This window comes from Siphateles boraxobius, unplaced genomic scaffold, assembly GCF_051911475.1.
Source record: "Siphateles boraxobius isolate OS27281-9 unplaced genomic scaffold, OSU_SipBor_1 5, whole genome shotgun sequence".
In the NCBI taxonomy this organism is placed as follows: Eukaryota; Metazoa; Chordata; class Actinopteri; order Cypriniformes; family Leuciscidae; genus Siphateles; species Siphateles boraxobius.
The window spans coordinates 9,752,954-9,770,751 of record NW_027509141.1 but is presented as its reverse complement, the minus strand read 5'-3'; the positions used below and the strand labels follow the sequence as shown (position 1 = coordinate 9,770,751).

The following is a 17,798-nucleotide window of genomic DNA, read 5'->3' as shown; positions in this document are numbered from 1 at the left end:
CTTCCGCCTTCACCTGGAAGTACAACAGTAAATGGTTCGCACTTCGCAGACCACCTTGTGCTGCAAAGAAGATTCACAACAAACGTTGGTGATTTAAGACCTCAGCTGATTAAACTTTACTACAGATTAAAAGGGCTGATCAGTCGTACAGCTGACATGGTAAGCGAACGTCTATAGCTTACAGACTAGTCAAACTGAAGCTCAGTTCCTGTGTTTAGTAACGTTAGAGATGTTGTATCTTACTGGTCTGCATTCTCGAGCGCGCCCTAATGTAGTGTCGTATATAGACGAACACCTTCGTTTGCGGTTTGCGGTAGACGTAGAACCGTGTTTTGATTAATAGTTTACTTATTGTTTTAAAAATAATATCCGTTACAAACCACTACAGACCCCACTGATCTATATATTGTAACGTTAGACCAGTGCTAACGCTACTGACACGCGATGCGCTTTAGTAACGTTAGTCAACAGAATATGCGTTTTCAATGGCCAATGCCGACAAAATACAATTCAATGACAGCTAAAGAGAAGCAGCATAACACTTTTATTTTACGCTATGTAACTTAACGTACTCCCTTTACTAAGAAATATTTAAAATATCACTCCCTCACGAAAGTTAAACATGGTTTTGTTGTAATACAGTGTAGTAACAATAATTTAATTTATTTTTTTGGATGATTACTATTTGTTTAACTGCAAATACCATGGTTAAACTATGATTAGTGTAGCAAAACCATGGCTAATTTGTGGTTGGGCCATTGACAAAAAGCTTTAAAAAACGTTTTTTGTTTTGTTTTTTTATCTTTTCAAAACGGATGCAATGCATATTTTTGAGTCATGAACAATGTGTTTAAACAAGTTTCAGTTGTTAAATAACATTTCAAAGTGTTTAAATAAAATGTTTGACTGTTTTTATGTCAGGCGGTTCAACTAAATATTTGTGTGTATAGCCTATACTGTAGTTGTACCACTTGACATGGAAAGTGTACCTACCTACGCAAGGATCAGTCGGGCTCCTCTGGACGATTCATCATCATGTTTACTGTTATTATCTTATCAATTCATAACAAAAGAGCCATGTTTGCAGCAGTTGTACCACCCTGCCAAATTTCTGGACAAACTTTTTTCAGTTAGGCTATCTGAACAGTTTTAAAACTACTGATATCAATAAAACGTGTTCATGAAAGGCTTCAAACCTAAAATGATGTCATTGTACTGTAGGTAGTTTTAAATGATAAGACACCTTTCTAAATAGCTTTCTTGGTCCATTTGTTCAGACAGTTGCACCAGCTGGGGGTTTAATATAACAAAACATTAAATAATATGTATTATTGAAATATACTAAAAAATATTTCAAACTAAATTGGCTTTAGAATAAATTGATGTATGTCATGAATTTATAAAATTATTTTAAAAGAAATTAATGCATTTTGACACAAAAATGTTCACGTCATATCATTGACCCAGTTACCATGGTTTAATAACCTTTTTTTTTTTTTTGTCGTGGTAAAACCATGGTTAATTTTCATAAGGGTTGTCAGTAGATTTTGGAGTTGACCCCAGAAAAAGTCTAAAATCTAAAGATTCAGATTCACCACCTTTACTGGTTGATGTCCTCTCTCCTAGCTCCCGTTATCTTTACTGAAGACAGCACAGAACCACCCGATGGTGAGTATGAGCCAACTCACATTATGTGTGCACAGTTTTGTGCAACTTTATCAAAGTCATGTCCTTGAGTAATACTACATGCGATGGTCTTTGCTGTTTTTGGAATATAGTACAGTAGCAATACCATAGTAGTACATGTATATAGTGATCATGCAGTATCGAGGTAGTCCACAAGTAAATGTCTCATTACTTTTCTTAATAGAGATGCATTTATTTTATTATCAATATTATATAGTACATTCCAGACAACTTTCAAGATTATGTACTTATAAGTATTTAACTGCAGTATAAAGTCATAAACTATAAATGTGATTTCAACAAGAAAAAACAAAGAGTACTTGCACTGCATTGGCCATCCACTCCCATAAAGCATTGAAAATGATGTAAGGCCTCCCATCACTCTTAATTAACTGATATATCTGAATATTTTACAATAACCAAAATATATTGTCTATAGTTTTTGTGTTGTACCATTTTTTCCCCTTCAAATCTAAGTTTGCAATGTTTTCTGGTGATTCTGGTTGGTTTAGTTAAAGACTTAAAACAATTAATTTAATCTTTTTTAAATGCCTATAGTGAAATGAGAAAAAGAACCCCTGAAATGGGGGCATTCAGTTTTATTAGGGAAATTAAACCCACCTAACATAATCAATAAAAAGAAATGGCAATTAAAAAGTTTACCTGTTTCTTAACTTAGTCTGCTTTTGTTTTCAGCTGGTGGAGTTAAAGAATGGTGAGACGTACAATGGCCATCTGGTCAGCTGTGACAACTGGATGAACATCAACTTAAGAGAAGTTATTTGCACTTCAAGGGTAATTAATCTTCATTCCTCGAGACGAGGTGTTCTTTGAATAGTATTGATTGCATAAACATGATTGAGCGATTATGGCATTTGTGTGTGTGGTGATATGTGAAGGTTATTTCTGCCTGCTGATTTTGATTTGCAGGATGGAGATAAATTTTGGAGGATGCCGGAATGCTACATCAGAGGAAGCACCATTAAATACTTACGAATCCCTGATGAGATCATAGATATGGTGAAAGAGGAAGTACAATCAAAGGGACGTGGCCGGGGAGGTATGCAGCAGAACAAGCCACAGGGAAAAGGCAGAGGAGGTGGACCTGGAAGAGGTGGTGGAACCGGCAGGGGTAAGACACATTTCAAAGCCCTTGTTAAAGGAATAGTGTGGCAAAATTGTCAAAAATGTTGGGTTAACTTAAATGCTGCGGTCATACTTTTTGAAATGCATACACACTTGTGATGCACGGATCACGGTGATATCTGCAGACACTGCTGATAATCCGTGGATCGGTGGGCCAAGTAATAACAAAATAACATTCCAATTTATTGCGGGTGGATGAGATAAATCATAATGTGTTAATTTTAATAAAGTCAAAATCTCATTTCACTGTAAAATGCTACAAAACGTGTGTCACTGTTTTACTTTCATTTGCAACAACAATGTACACTCACCTAAAGGATTATTAGGAACACCTGTTCAATTTCTCATTAATGCAATTATCTAATCAACCAATCACATGGCAGTTGCTTCAATGCATTTAGGGGTGTGGTCCTGGTCAAGACAATCTCCTGAACTCCAAACTGAATGTCAGAATGGGAAAGAAAGGTGATTTAAGCAATTTTGAGCGTGGCATGGTTGTTGGTGCCAGACGGGCCGGTCTGAGTATTTCACAATCTGCTCAGTTACTGGGATTTTCACCAGAAAACCATTTCTAGGGTTTACAAAGAATGGTGTGAAAAGGGAACAACATTGAGTATGCGGCAGTCCTGTGGGCGAAAATGCCTTGTTGATGCTAGAGGTCAGAGGAGAATGGGCCGACTGATTCAAGCTGATAGAAGAGCAACTTTGACTGAAATAACCACTCGTTACAACCGAGGTGTGCAGCAAAGCATTTGTGAAGCCACAACACGCACAACCTTGAGGCGGATGGGCTACAACAGCAGAAGACCCCACCGGGTACCACTCATCTCCACTACAAATAGGAAAAAGAGGCTACAATTTGCAAGAGCTCACCAAAATTGGACAGTTGAAGATTGGAAAAATGTTGCCTGGTCTGATGAGTCTCGATTTCTGTTGAGACATTCAGATGGTAGAGTCAGAAATTGGCGTAAACAGAATGAGAACATGGATCCATCATGCCTTGTTACCACTGTGCAGGCTGGTGGTGGTGGTGTAATGGTGTGGGGGATGTTTTCTTGGTACACTTTAGGCCCCTTAGTGCCAATTGGGCATCGTTTAAATACCACGGCCTACCTGAGCATTGTTTCTGATCATGTCCATCCCTTTATGGCCACCATGTACCCATCCTCTGATGGCTACTTCCAGCAGGATAATGCACCATGTCACAAAGCTTGAATCATTTCAAATTGGTTTCTTGAACATGACAATGATTTCACTGTACTAAAATGGCCCCCACAGTCACCAGATCTCAACCCAAAGGAGCATCTTTGGGATGTGGTGGAACGGGAGCTTCGTGCCCTGGATGTGCATCCCACAAATCTCCATCAACTGCAAGATGCTATCCTATCAATATGGGCCAACATTTCTAAAGAACGCTTTTAGCACTTTGTTGAATCAATAAACGTAGAATTAAGGCAGTTCTAAAGGCGAAAGTGGGTCAAACACGGTATTAGTATGGTGTTCCTAATAATCCTTTAGGTGAGTGTATATTCCTTCAGTCAAAACCAATCCAACATATGCCTAGAGCTCCTCCTAGTGGTCATTACATAAAACACAAAGGAAAAAACCTAATGAGATAATGCTTAAAGGGGAACTTGGCAACTCTAGCTATTTCTTCGCTGATTTTCACTTTTGTTGTCGCATGTTTTCTCAGCGAGCTCCCCCTACAGCTGTGAGGCGTATATTTCACAGCAATGTCGTAATAAAACGCACTTGCGGCCCCTCCTCCCCTTTCAACCGCAGCTCATGTGCATTTGTTATTATCAGAGCCGGCCAACTTTATCATGTGGAGCTATGTCTACCGATGGGTAATACATCATACACAGTATTAGTGTTGTCACGATACTAGAATTTCTAACTTCGATGCGATACCTTGAAAAATATCAATATTCGATACCATTTTCGATACCACAGAGAAAAAAACTGCCACAATATTAAGGGGGTCTTTTTTTAATTTAAAACTAAATATAACAAGTCTAGAACAGTTTTACATGAACAAAAATGTCCTGAGTTTTATCTGTTAACATTTTTTTAATTGGACCAGAGCTAACATGATCCGTTTTGTTTTTATTACCTACTGTTATCAAAGATTAAAGTATACTGTAACAAATGCATTGTTCAGTGGTCATAAATGCTGGTTAATACATTAACTTAATTTGATGAACAGATTTAAACGCAAACGTGCGTGCATCTCACGCGGAAACAAAGCTCACTGGATCGGCATGAAGTCAAGTCACCTTTATTTATATATTGCTTTTAACAATATAGATTGTGTCAAAGCACTTAAAAGTATCAAATTGGAGGATAGAGTGTCAGTAATGTATAATAATAAGATTAAACATTCAATTTTCAGTTAAAGGCATTTCATTATTGAATTCAGAGATGCCATTGTCTAATTCAGTTTAGTTTAATTAGTATCTGTGAAATCAAATTGATGATAATCGCTAATGAAGGCAAATTGCAGAATTAAATAATAATTTTGAATAAAGTTAAATAGACACAAGTTAATTTACATTTGACCACAGTTACAATATTTACTTGTCTATGATTCCTCAGTAAGATTGTTAACTTTAAGAATTACGGTGAAAAAACGAGACAACACAGACTATAAATCAACAACAATACTAGGCCATCTTGGTTAATGTTTCAGAAAAGTTAAAATGAGAAGAATTACACTGTTTCTTTTAGGATTTTTTTAGCAGTGGGGGAAGGTCTGTCCAAACAACAAACACACCTGATGCTGAGCATATGCTGCTAAATGGTACCCCTGGAACCTGTTCCTTAAGTCTGTTTTCACCTATAAAATAATTATAAAAAATGAGTGGTGTGAGGGATATTGATAGTCAAACAATCTTTTGGGTGCCCGCAGCCCGCTCGCAGTGTGAAGCGCATGTCCGCGCTATTCTCTGACATGCCCGATTGCTGTGTGTAGCGCATGTCCGGTCCACGCTATTCTCCGACTCCGACATGCCCGCTCGCGGTGTGTTTTTTACGCGTGTCCGGCCCGCGCTATTCTCCGACATGCCCACTCGCGGTGTTCTTTATCAATCAACCAAAGCCGCTCGCGGGGGCGCCGCACTCGCCATCTTTCCATTCACTTTTGCTATTTAACCAGAGCGAATGAGACGTGCGCGTGTGGTGTTTGACAACGCGCCTCTGGAGAGAATTAGTGACCGCTCGGCTAGTATCGATACTTCGGGAAGTTAGTATTGGTACCGTTCAGATATTTCAGTATCGATATTTATCGTAATATCGTTATTTTTGACAACACTAACGTTACACAGTTTCATACGGCGTGTGTGTTTATGTCGTATTGCCGTAAAACAGTTTGTGTTTCTCGCTTGTTCTCGCTCCTCACGAGACTTCCTATTTCCCACATACTGGGAAGTTAGTCCACATGTTGCAAGGTTGGTTTTCCGCCTGGGAATGCTGGGGGGGGGGCGGGGAAAGCCACCATTCTCACCAGAACAGGTTATTTAACCATCCAAATGATTTCTAAACGGTTTTATTAAGTTGAAATAGTTGCCAAGTACACCTTTAATAACTTAACTCATTTAACTAAACATCTACACAAGCGTAGCAGAATTTATTCTAAAAGAGTGTTTTCCAACATAATGATGAAAATAGAGGGTATGCGCGTGACGTCACCGTCAACCAGAGCACAAAACTGCGTATGGCTTAATTTAAATTGAGTTGCATCTGCTCATGCCGGGTTAGCCGGTGACTATATGCCACTGCCGTAAATGCAACTTGCAGTTTTAAAGATCCCCTGTGGTACAAATCAAGTTTTTACTTATATAAACAAGTTGTTTATATGTCTATGTGGTGTTTTTATTATGCTTTAAGACAAACCATGAGCAAATTCACAAGTCAACACCATTGCTGAGTATTTTCTCCTTAAAACTGCAGTGAACCAAAGACGTTTTGAAACTGCTGGTGTTTCTGACGTCACAAATACCATCGTAACTGATCCCATTAAAGTCCGAGCGGGCTTTAGCATATTCTTAACTATGTTACGAGGCAGGGGAGTCTCAAGAGAAGTCAGATTATCCCGGTATATTTTTCTGTTGATGTGACAAATCGGGTACATTTAGCAATATAGCAGGTGAATTACGTAAATGATGTAATGATGAACTGAATGCCTTTCTCCACTGACGTTCAAAGTTGTTCAAAGCTTTTCAAGGATTTTTAGTAGTGATCGACCGATGTATCGGTTTACCGATATTTTTCCCAATATTTAAGCATTTTCCCATAATCGGGTATCGTTTTTTGTAATATCGGATTTGCCGATAAACGGCGCCATTTTGTGGCCGTTTTGAGAATTCCGCCATTGCAGCCCGCGTCTGAGGAGATCAGTCAACAACAACTCTGTGCACACGTAAAGTATATGTTCTACTTGCTTTGCTTTAATTATTAAACTTTATTTAACATAACAGGCATGCAGAAATGAGGTTTGAGACTAAAATGCCTGATAGTTTATGCAGCTTGGTTCTAAAAAATTGAGACGAACTCATGGAGTCACGTAACATAATCCGTCATGTCCTACCCCAATAAAGACGTAACCTTACATGAATTAAATAAAACAGACATGAATGAGTGCATGTTGAAAATAAAAGCGCTGAATTTAATTCTTTATCTGTTGTATTTGCTCACCATTAGTCTCGAAAAAAAAGTTCGTTCATATTGCTGAGCACTCACTGGGTTGATGATCAGGAATGCTCAAGCGCGGCCACTGAATGAAACTTTTGACAAGATTATCTTGTTTAAAAACCCTAGATTATATTATCATTTACTACATAGGAATTATTTCGCTAATACACATCTAAATATACCGCTTTGTGGAAATTAATTATTTATTATCTGCACGCGCGAACGCGGTTGAGTAGCCTATATATAGTTCTGTGAAAATGCGCATAGATAAACAGCACTTTGTCAGAAAGCATTTCATGATCTAGACCTACAAAAATATTATTAATAATTAATAACATACTTGTTGGAAAATGCAATGATGTATATGCTGTTTTGTTTGTTACTTTCCTGACAATGTTATATTCCAGCTAATATTATTCAGTGAATTAATATTACCCAGTGAATTATTCCTCACTCTTAGTTTAAACCTATTAAACGGCACATAAACCTTCTAAAACTGTTTAAAATTAATTACATTTCTGCGAAAGTGATATGACTCAACTGTCAATTTGTTTTGCCTATTGTTAACATTGTTGCTGCTGATGCTTATAAATTATATGTATAATTTAGATATAAATTATATAATGTAATAATATAAATGTTTTTTATTGTAATTTGATTTATTTACCATTTATGAAAACAAACGAAGCAGGCTTACAGAGCAGAATGCTGAAAGACTCTGTTTTCTACACTACAACCTAGTTCTGCTTAACTGGGAGTATTAAAGGGTCATTCCACCGGTGGAGACATGAATATGTATTGAAAGTGGGTCATATATGTAGTCGAATAGTATCATAAATTTCTAATTTAGGACCTTCTTGGCCGATAAAAGGCAGAAAATGACTTTTTAGTGCTTGTGGATTGTAGACAACAATCCCCATAGTGCATTGCAATGCTCAGCTCCGCAGACCACTCCCACTAGAGTAGCTAGCTTAACTGCAAGATATTTGTGCAATGAACCTGCCACGTTAGCGTGTTAACAAAATGAAAATAAACTTACTTTACAGAAAGACGACCATTTGACCCTGTAGGCTTTGGCTGACGTTGCCAGTTGAACTTAGGTATTCTAAAGTAGGTCTCCAGGACGCCGCTATCCATATGGGGTGCGAAACTCGGGTGAGCAACAACACACACGACCGTGTCATCCTCCGATTCCGTAGCACCGCAGGAATTCTCGGCAGCAGACAGACTCTTGTTCTGTGTCCATTGGCGCACAGTGAGAGCACAGGCACCACCAATCTGCCCCAGCTCGAGCCATTGCGGGCTCCTCGTCCGCGGCAGGCAGATCGCCTGCATCGGCTGTGGTGGCAGCAGCTTCAGCCGCCTCCGGTTCCTCCATAGCCCTCAGCTGCTCGTCGCTATACTGTGGCTCATAAAGGTAGCCACGAACATCCGTTTCTACCATAACTTCGTCAAAATCCAGATCCTCCATAATGCATCCGCCTGTGTATTCAGTACCATCGTCCATATTTTCAAAACGTTTCTCCCGGTGAAATCAAACGCACTGGCACTGATCTGATAGGTCTGTTAGCGCATTAGGTCCAGCCCCCTATGGGCGGGTTTGAAAGGGTGGTAACTAGTGCTTGTAGTCTTCACAGAAATCCCCCCCTTTTACACTTCCTCCTACAATGACATAAAATGACGATTTTTGCGTCATTGTAGGAGGAAGTGAAAAAGGTAAATAGAGGATTTCTCTCGTCTCAGGGGAAAATGAAAGAGTGTTGCACGACCATTCAATAGTATGACTGGATTTCTAACAATGGAAATCTTAATGCAAATGGGTGGAGTGACCCTTTAAGTTACACTACTAAAATAGCTACTAAAATTCATGTAATTTAGATTCTTTTCCCCCCAGTATGTTAGAATAGTTTTTGTGCTTTATTTTTTACCCCATCAAAGCTTTTATTTTTAAACAAAGGCACTTTATTTTTTGGACTCAGACCCCTCTATTTATTTGTGTATAAATATAAAGTTTTATATTATTTATATTAATATAAAGTTTTATGTTTATATATTATATAGGAGGGATATTATATATTATATAGGAGGGAGTGATTTTATATATATATATATATATATATTATAGGAGGGAGTGATTGTTATAAATAAAATGGTTTGTTCAGTTCATTTGTGTTGTAATAATTGTCAAAAACAGAAGTATAACAGTAAATAAATATCTGTTCTGCATATCGGTTATCGGGCAAATAAACATGCAAATAATCGGTGTCGGTTATAAAAAATCAATATTGGTCGATCACTAATTTTTAGAAGGCAGCTTCCTGACTCTGATGTGATGAACGGGAACATGGTTTCTGTAACATTAGCAACACATTATTAGCTGTTTGATAGCGTCAAGCACAAGGCTAATCATATTAATTACCGTTATGTGTCTGACGTTATAGAGAGCGATACATAGGCTTAAACGCATTACCATTCTGATACAGCTGTGTGTAGACGACCCTATAATTGAATGACGATCGATCATGGGATTTGTGTAAATTAAAATCTGCAGTTTGAAGGGAGTGAAGCCTGTGTTTTCAGGCTATTAAGGAAATGCAATTTTGCAAAAGAAGAACTTTTACTTTTAATAAATGTTAATTGAAAAGCAGCCTACTTAAGTGTAATATGATACCATATCACGCTTAACACACTGAGAATTAGAATATTTGTAATGTGACGAGAGAAATGCAAGTTGGGTGGCGGGTGGATGATTTATTTTTAACAGTGGATTCGGGTGACGTCAGCTGTGCATCTCTAATAGACAATTGACAGACTTTTGTTGTTGTCTTTTTAGGTATTTTTGGTGGCCGTGGCAGAGGCATGCCGGGAACTGGCCGTGGACAGCAACAAGACAAAAAGCCTGGTAAACCACAAGGTGTCAAAAACCAAAACTAATTTTATAACAGATCCTTCCCTTGTGTGCTGGTATGAGTTTTACTACTTTTAGTCACAATAGCACCTCTTCAGGTCTCTTGACGTTCACACATTAACATCATCACTTTCTCATTTGATGATGTTAATGAGGCTCATTTACAAGCCTCAGTTTGTGCAACAAACTGTTCAGCAACTTTTTGTGTAACAAGTTTAATGTAAAAGCCTTTAATGTCATGTGAATTTTCACCCAATATCTGATACTTTTTGTCATCTACTTTCTCAGTTTGATCATCGACCGAAAAGAAGTGAGTTTATTTTGAAATGGATGTCCTGGATCTCTGAAGATTTTAATTTGGGCAAGCTGATCTAAAGATGCTTTTCCATTTTCTTCAAATTGTTTTTATTTTCTGTTCACTCACATTTTGGTGCATGTTTTCACATTTGCTCTTAAGTTTGTTTGTTTTTTTTGTTTTTTAAATACAACCATGGTGTAACTTGACTTGTGCACTTGTGAATAAACATTTTTTTGTTAAATATTGCAATTGCTGTTTATATGTGTGTCAGCACTCCATTACATCTAAACAAATGGAAACAAGTTGCATGTATTACACACGGTTAAATCTTAACTGCTGAAAATCTCTTGGCAAGCCATTTTCATGTTGGCTTTCCAAAAATAGTCTTTAATATTTCTTTGCCTTAGTTTTGGAGATCTCTAGATTGGTAAAGACACATTATTTTTGGGAAGCCAACATGAAATTGTCTTGCCAAGAGTTGTCCCTGAGATTATACTGAGATTAGCAGAATGGATTTTCTTTTTTTTTTTAGGGTTACCAGTTACCACACTTTTTGAATAATGAATTCCTATGACATTGCTATTCACTTGTGATTTAAAAGATAAAGATTTTTAAAGATTATTTTCACATTTAATATTGAACCATTCAGACCGATATGTGAATCACTTCACTTTTGACTGAATATATTTAAAAATCTGACTCCGATACAATATGGCTCACTAATCAGACATTGCCATGACTCGCAAGCTTGACTTTACACAAGCAATATTTTAGACCAAAGCATAAAAATGATCGCTCCTTGCGATTATGACATTAATATAATGGCAATCCTTGCTTCGGTTTGTCAGTACGCAAATGTTTGAATGCACAGAATGGCTGTGCTTGTACGGATATAGGGATCATAGGGATCACATTTAAATTAAAAGAGCTCCTTCAAGTTGAACACACCTAATATCATTGTTGGAAGAACCACATGACCCTCTAGCATTATGAAGTATTATAATCCATCCATTAGTCTCCAAACCGTTTATCCTCTAGGGTTTCTGAAGCCTATCCAAGCTTCTCAATATACAGGCGGAACATTGGACTTGGACAGACGGCAATCCGGCTCACACACACATTCACACTTACAGACAATTTAGTGTATAATTCACTTAGGTCTGGATTGTGCAGGAAACTGGAGCACTCCGAGGAAACCCATACGAACTCCACACAAAAAGGCCTCCTGCGATCAGACGGGATTTGATCTGTGCAATGCTTCCCACTGAGACAACATGCCACCCTTTTTAAATAACAATTCAATTATTTGTATTATATATTTTTTCCTAGTTTTTCATCCAATTAACTGAAACAACAGATTAATGGTTAGTCAAAATAATTGTTAGTTGTAGCAGTATACTGTCCTATTTAATCAAGGCAAAAAAAAATTAAGGCTTAAATTAGTGAAAATATACAAACTTTGTGTAACATTTTATTAGAATCACTTTGTTTTATAATTAAGACTTAGATTAAGATCTGATTTCAATGAAGGCACAACTTATGCAGAAATGCATATAATCCTTAGTCAGGATGAAAACAAAAGTAGTGACTGATTTTTTCTGTATTTTGATGTTCATTTAAGAAACAGTTTATTGGAAAGCAAAAATGCAGGGTACTTCTATAGGGCACTTCTTGCATTCTATGCATTGGTTGTTGATTTGGTTTTGAGATATGGGCAGATAAAAAGTGGAGGCAAATGAATGAGCTTTTTATAATTAAAAAAAAAAAAAACATTGTATGCTATCATATCACTGCGGTGGGGGGTCACAGAGAATCTAGGGAGGCATTGCCCCCAATATCTCTTATGGGTTTTCATGTTTGGGTGAACTAACCCTTTTACACTTTCATTCATCTTCTAAGCACAAAAACATATATTTTTAATGAAAATTGTAATTGTAATTTCATTGTCAAAGTAATCCATATGAATCGAGTAGTTTACCCTGTCTTCTGAAGAGACATGATCAGTTTATATGATAAACAGGTTTAATTTATGCTTTTATTCATATTAAACTTTGATCAATGCACATGCATAGAGCTAATCAAATATGGTCAATGGCAGCTCAACCATACTTGCTTGAAGTGCAAGAATAAACCTCACTGGTTTGTATATTATTAGTATTAAAGGGAAACAGATCACATAAAATATGGTAAACAGAAGATTAAAACTGCTTGCATGACTCGTGAGAAAAAATGCATTGGTTCCGCACGTCAAGCACATTTGAGCTTCTGTTTCTATTTAATGTGCTCCATGCCATGGATCCCTTTAATACATATTATAAAGCTGTTAAAAAAAAAAAAAAATATATATATATATATATATATATATATATATATATATATATATATATATATATATATATATATACATATATATCACTCCAGATGAATGTACCAAAAATTATTTATTACAAATGTACTCACTATATGATTTTTAAGACACTGCTATAATCATTATTATTATTATTATTATTATTAATAACCACAAGCAATAGTAAATTGAGGAGTTTTATTTTACGTTTTATGCTTTTAGCATGGTTGGTAAAAAGATTTTCTTTATTGAATTAAATAAGAAATAGGTCAATGTAAAAAAATATATTTATGATTGTTTCAATTTAAAGGGTAACTAAACCCTAAACCAACTTTTTTTAGTTAATGATCTGTAAGAATGGGGCTTTATTATTACTGTTCATTGATTCGAGTAACTTTTTTGACATTTGTCTATAAAGTGTTTTAATTCTACAATATATGGTGTAAAAACGTCTGAGTGCTGCCCTCTTCAGGTTGAACGGTGGCTACTGCAGTTGAATTTTCCTATTGGATGTTTGGGGTGGTTCGTGACGTAAGGGGTTGTTGGTGAGGTAGGCAAGTTCCATACAGACAGATGCGTCTCAGTTGTTATTTACAAAAGTATTATTATTTATTTTCACATCCTTCTGAAAGCAATAGCGTCAGATGCTAATGTTGCTGCTTCAACCAAGATGCTAAAGGCTAAAGCGGACACACAGTTGAACACACACTTCTGGAGTCTTACACCTGGAACAAATAAAACACAAATGAGTTTTATTGGAAAAAAAATCATTACACTTAGAACAGGTGAGAAAAGTTCCAGTTTCTCATTTCTAGGTGTAAATAATGTGTAAAGAGCCACATTCCTTTGTTTGAGAAGCACCCTGACAACGGCTGATTCAGCCTTCATCAGGGAGTGCTACTATTTTTAGGTCCACATCTATGGTTGAATCTTTAGTTCCATCTAGCGATTGTTTTTCAATTAAACCACATTGGAAGTCATTTAATTTAGAGCGAATGTCAAACTCCAGTGTCCTGCAGTGTAGCTCCAAAACACCTGTCTGGAGGTTTCTGGTTCAGGTGTGTTTAATCAGGGTTGCTTCTAAACTCTGCTGGACAGTTGCCCTCCAGGAACTGAGTGACACCCCTGATTTAGGCGATAGGCCTGACCCGACATATAAATAAAAACATGCAAAGATGCAACACAGTCTCAAATAAACAGCACAAACCTTTATTTTTATAATTTCAGTCATTTTCACAACATAGACAGTTGATTTGGTCAATTTCACCACTGGACACTTTAACACCAAACCCCTTATTGTAAGTACAGTGCATTTACTACTGCATATTAGTGTTTTTTTCCTTGTACATTACACTTCAATTATCAGGAAAAAAAAAACACAATGGAAAGCATGAATAAAAAAAATTCTAGATAATAATGTAGGAAATGGAGAACAAACTCATAGTGATGATAAACTGATCTGAACGTGGAGCGACTACTTCATATGGTGAGCTGTGATGTTAATAAAGATTCAGTCATATCTTCTCACTTCTGATTTCCAGGGCCATGACAGGGGCTCACTAAGGTCCTCTATCTATTGTATTGTCTGCTCAGTCCTGGAGGAGAGAGATCCACCTACAAACAATTTGTCCTGGGCTCCATGGATTTGAGCAGAGCCTCTGTAGCATCTACATTAAACTTCTTTTTCCAACATGATTTGAGGTTTTAAAGAATCAACAGCATACAGTCAAGCTTTTGAATTTCAGCAAACCAGCTATATGTATACGTATACGGTATACGTGACAGTCAGTCTATCTCCCTGCTTTGGTTTACAACAGTACGTTTCAACTAGGATTTAAACCACTTTATAACATTTCCATCACATCCTACAAACAAATGGTCTGTTTATGTTAACAGAATGATAAATAATCTGAAACACATGAAAAGGTATTTTCTTCAATATTGCTCTGTAATAAAGTGACATTCATTCACAAGCAGGCATACACAACAGCAGGTAAAGAACACCCTTTATATCCTCTTTTTGTATGTTTTCTTCTTAATAACACAGAGATTTTTTTAAAGCCTAGAACTGATACAACACAGTTCACACATAAAACCAAAGACTCAAATGTATGTACAGTAAGTTTTCACTAAAGGAAGAAAGAATAGCAAAGGAAAGATGCAGGAATGAGTAGGGAGGATCTTACACATGTAAACGTTAATACTTGTCATGGACTTTTTTTCTTTTTTTGCAAACGGATTTTTCATTATAGTTGCAGGTGTGGTATTATACAGAGCCACATTAAATATTTCATAGGACACGCCAGGCTAGAAAATCTTTATGGGAAATTCCAGTCAAATCTCCAACATTTGCTAAATTTCGTGAGCGTATAAGTGTTACTGATAGCAAGTAGGTTGAGCTTATGGCTCTGCTGCTATAATGAAATTACAACATGGCTGCAAATCAGACTCTGTTTTTGACTAGAAATATACTTGACTAGACCTAATGAAGCATTTAGAATGGAATCCTACCACTATTTGCCTAAATGGCTTTATTTCCTTCCATGCAAATTTACATCAAGGAATGTTTGTGTATGATATCTGGCTTTCAGTCCCGGGACTGAAATAACATGAGGCAAGGCAGTAAACAAGATCCAATGTCACAGATACAAATAAGCAAGGTTGGTGACTCGCACTGCAAAGAATTACCATGAAAACAGCATTTATTGACTTCTATAACTTTCTTTATATTTGACTGAATTGGTCATTTTCAAAAAAGAATAATAATAAAAAAAAAAATAATAAAACATTTTAGATATGCATCTCTAACTTTATAATTTAAATACTGAACTGTATTCATTATGTACACTTTTGGAATAAATATACAGAAATCTCTCCCCATTCCTCTTTTTTTATATTTGTTCATAAATTATGGAAGAGTCCAAGAAAAGAATATGAAGTGAAATGAAGGCATCAGAAACTTAAAAGATTACTGATTCTGTGTGCTACACCAAACTTGGTACTAATAACACACCCCTAAAATTTTAACTTCATAAAGTCTTTAAAACATAACACAGGCTTAATCAAGCCTAATCAAATGCTTAAAGGGTGCTATGGCTTTCCTTTTAAAATGTAATGGATTGCAGGTTGAATAAAACCATGTCAAAGCTTGAGGTGTTAAAGTGAGACATCAGAGAGGAGAGGGTGTGGCCAGAGGAGGCAGTAAGGGGAACGGAAGGTTTTATGTTTCTTGATCTTTTTAAATACCTAAACTTGTTTTTTTTGTGTGTGTGTGTGTGTGTGTGTTGGTGCAAGGCAGTGCAGAAAGAGCCGTGGGGTTTTCAGCAGGCGCAGTCCTGGTGCGGGGCAGCGGGTTGCTCTGTGAGCTGCGGCCCCTGTTTGGCTCCCGTCACTGCAGGATCAGCAGCATCCAGGCTCTCTGACATCTTCTCGCAGATTATGTCTACCAGCCGCTCGAAGGTTTGTTTAACATTAATGTTGTCCTTGGCACTGGCCTCAAAATACTCAAAACCTGAGGATAATAGAAGAAACCAAGTCAAGACTAAGGCCCGGTTCTAAAACCCAGTGAGCTGCCACTAACAAAAGCACCATTTCAATTTAAGCGCCATATTCGGCTTTGTCAGTTAAGAGTTGATCATTTTTACCATAGTTTTTATTTTGCTACAGTTGCCTTTGACAAGTTTTACAACACTGAGATGAAGAGGTACAATAGTATCTTTGTAGAGCCGGTTTTGGAAACAAAAGTCATGTCTTCTGTAATTCCTTCTGGTGAAGCTCCAGAAACTTCCAGAAATAATAAAAAATGGACTATAGTGTGTGCTTTTTAGAGTATTGCGACCTTAGCTTAGCTATATGCTAACGCCAAACTCTACTGAAATCAATTGTGATTTGTATGATGCACAGAGTTTTTTTTTAGTTAGTAAGCTGCTTTAGAAAGTAGCTGCCTATGTAGGCAGTAGACAGCAAGACATTGCAATAGGTTTTGGAACCCAACCCAATATAGCGAATACAAATATCAAGCCATGAAAAAATGGATACCGTACTTTCCAGAAAATAAGACCAATAAACCAATAATTCACATCGGTGTATAAAAGTCACATTTTATTTTTACATTATAAAATAATGTAAAATACAGTGAATAAAACTAAATGTTACAATTATAAACACTATCAACATGTATTTGAGTTGTCCTCACTATACAATAAATACTTTAAACAGAATTGTTTTTTTTTTTATATAACAAATAAAATAATAGTCATATGAATCATCTCATATCCCGATAACAATATATATCACGATATAGTACCTTTTCTGTAAATGTATGTATATATATATATATATATATATATATATATATATATATATATATATATATATATATACATACCACATGGAAAATACTTTCTTTTAGTATACATCAACTAAAAGAATAGTTGATATATATATATATATATATATATATATTGAGTATATATTAAGTATATACTCAAAAATGTACTCATTCATATGTGATTATTTTTTCTCTTTCTTATTTAGAACTCCTGGGCAAATGTTTGATTAAGAATGTAGAAATATAAAATATGAATGAAATATAAAGCACTTTTCAAAAACATATGATTACAGGCCCAACATAAAATATTGCTATATAAAATACCAAATGTAAACATTGTACTTAAAATGTAGCAGCAACAAGGGCTCCGAACCCATTCAATGAACGAAAACAA

The 17,798-nt window shown here is 36.3% G+C and overlaps 2 protein-coding genes across 4 annotated transcripts in view; one reads left to right on the top strand and one right to left on the bottom strand.

Annotated features, from left to right (window-relative positions):
- The first annotated feature begins 11 nt into the window (after positions 1-11).
- lsm4 (LSM4 homolog, U6 small nuclear RNA and mRNA degradation associated) lies at positions 12-10,968 on the top strand. Of its 3 annotated transcripts, none has more exons than XM_077202755.1 (6): positions 12-159; positions 1,627-1,668; positions 2,383-2,481; positions 2,617-2,818; positions 10,355-10,423; positions 10,718-10,968. In XM_077202755.1, exons 1-6 carry the CDS (start codon positions 157-159, stop codon positions 10,720-10,722), a joined length of 420 nt encoding a protein of 139 aa, XP_077058870.1. In that variant the 5' UTR covers positions 12-156; the 3' UTR covers positions 10,723-10,968. The 3 variants fall into 3 exon arrangements, with proteins under 3 accessions (XP_077058870.1, XP_077058869.1, XP_077058868.1); XM_077202754.1 differs by having other exon boundaries at positions 10,355-10,435; XM_077202753.1 differs by lacking the exon at positions 10,718-10,968 and having other exon boundaries at positions 10,355-10,470.
- Positions 10,969-14,262: 3,294 nt separating this feature from the next.
- rab3ab (RAB3A, member RAS oncogene family, b) overlaps positions 14,263-17,798 on the bottom strand; it is a 43,101-nt gene continuing 39,565 nt past the window's right edge. The window contains exon 5 of the mRNA XM_077202722.1: positions 14,263-16,585. Within this exon, the coding sequence (XP_077058837.1) occupies positions 16,395-16,585 (191 nt within the window). The 3' untranslated portion in view covers positions 14,263-16,394. The remainder of the gene's footprint in view (positions 16,586-17,798) is intronic.

Excerpts from the sequence above, each read along its gene's own strand:
- lsm4 (XM_077202753.1), top strand. Across the intron at positions 1,669-2,382 it reads CAGCACAGAACCACCCGATG|CTGGTGGAGTTAAAGAATGG; the intron begins GTGAGTATGAGC and ends TTTTGTTTTCAG. Across the intron at positions 2,819-10,354 it reads AGGTGGTGGAACCGGCAGGG|GTATTTTTGGTGGCCGTGGC; the intron begins GTAAGACACATT and ends TTGTCTTTTTAG.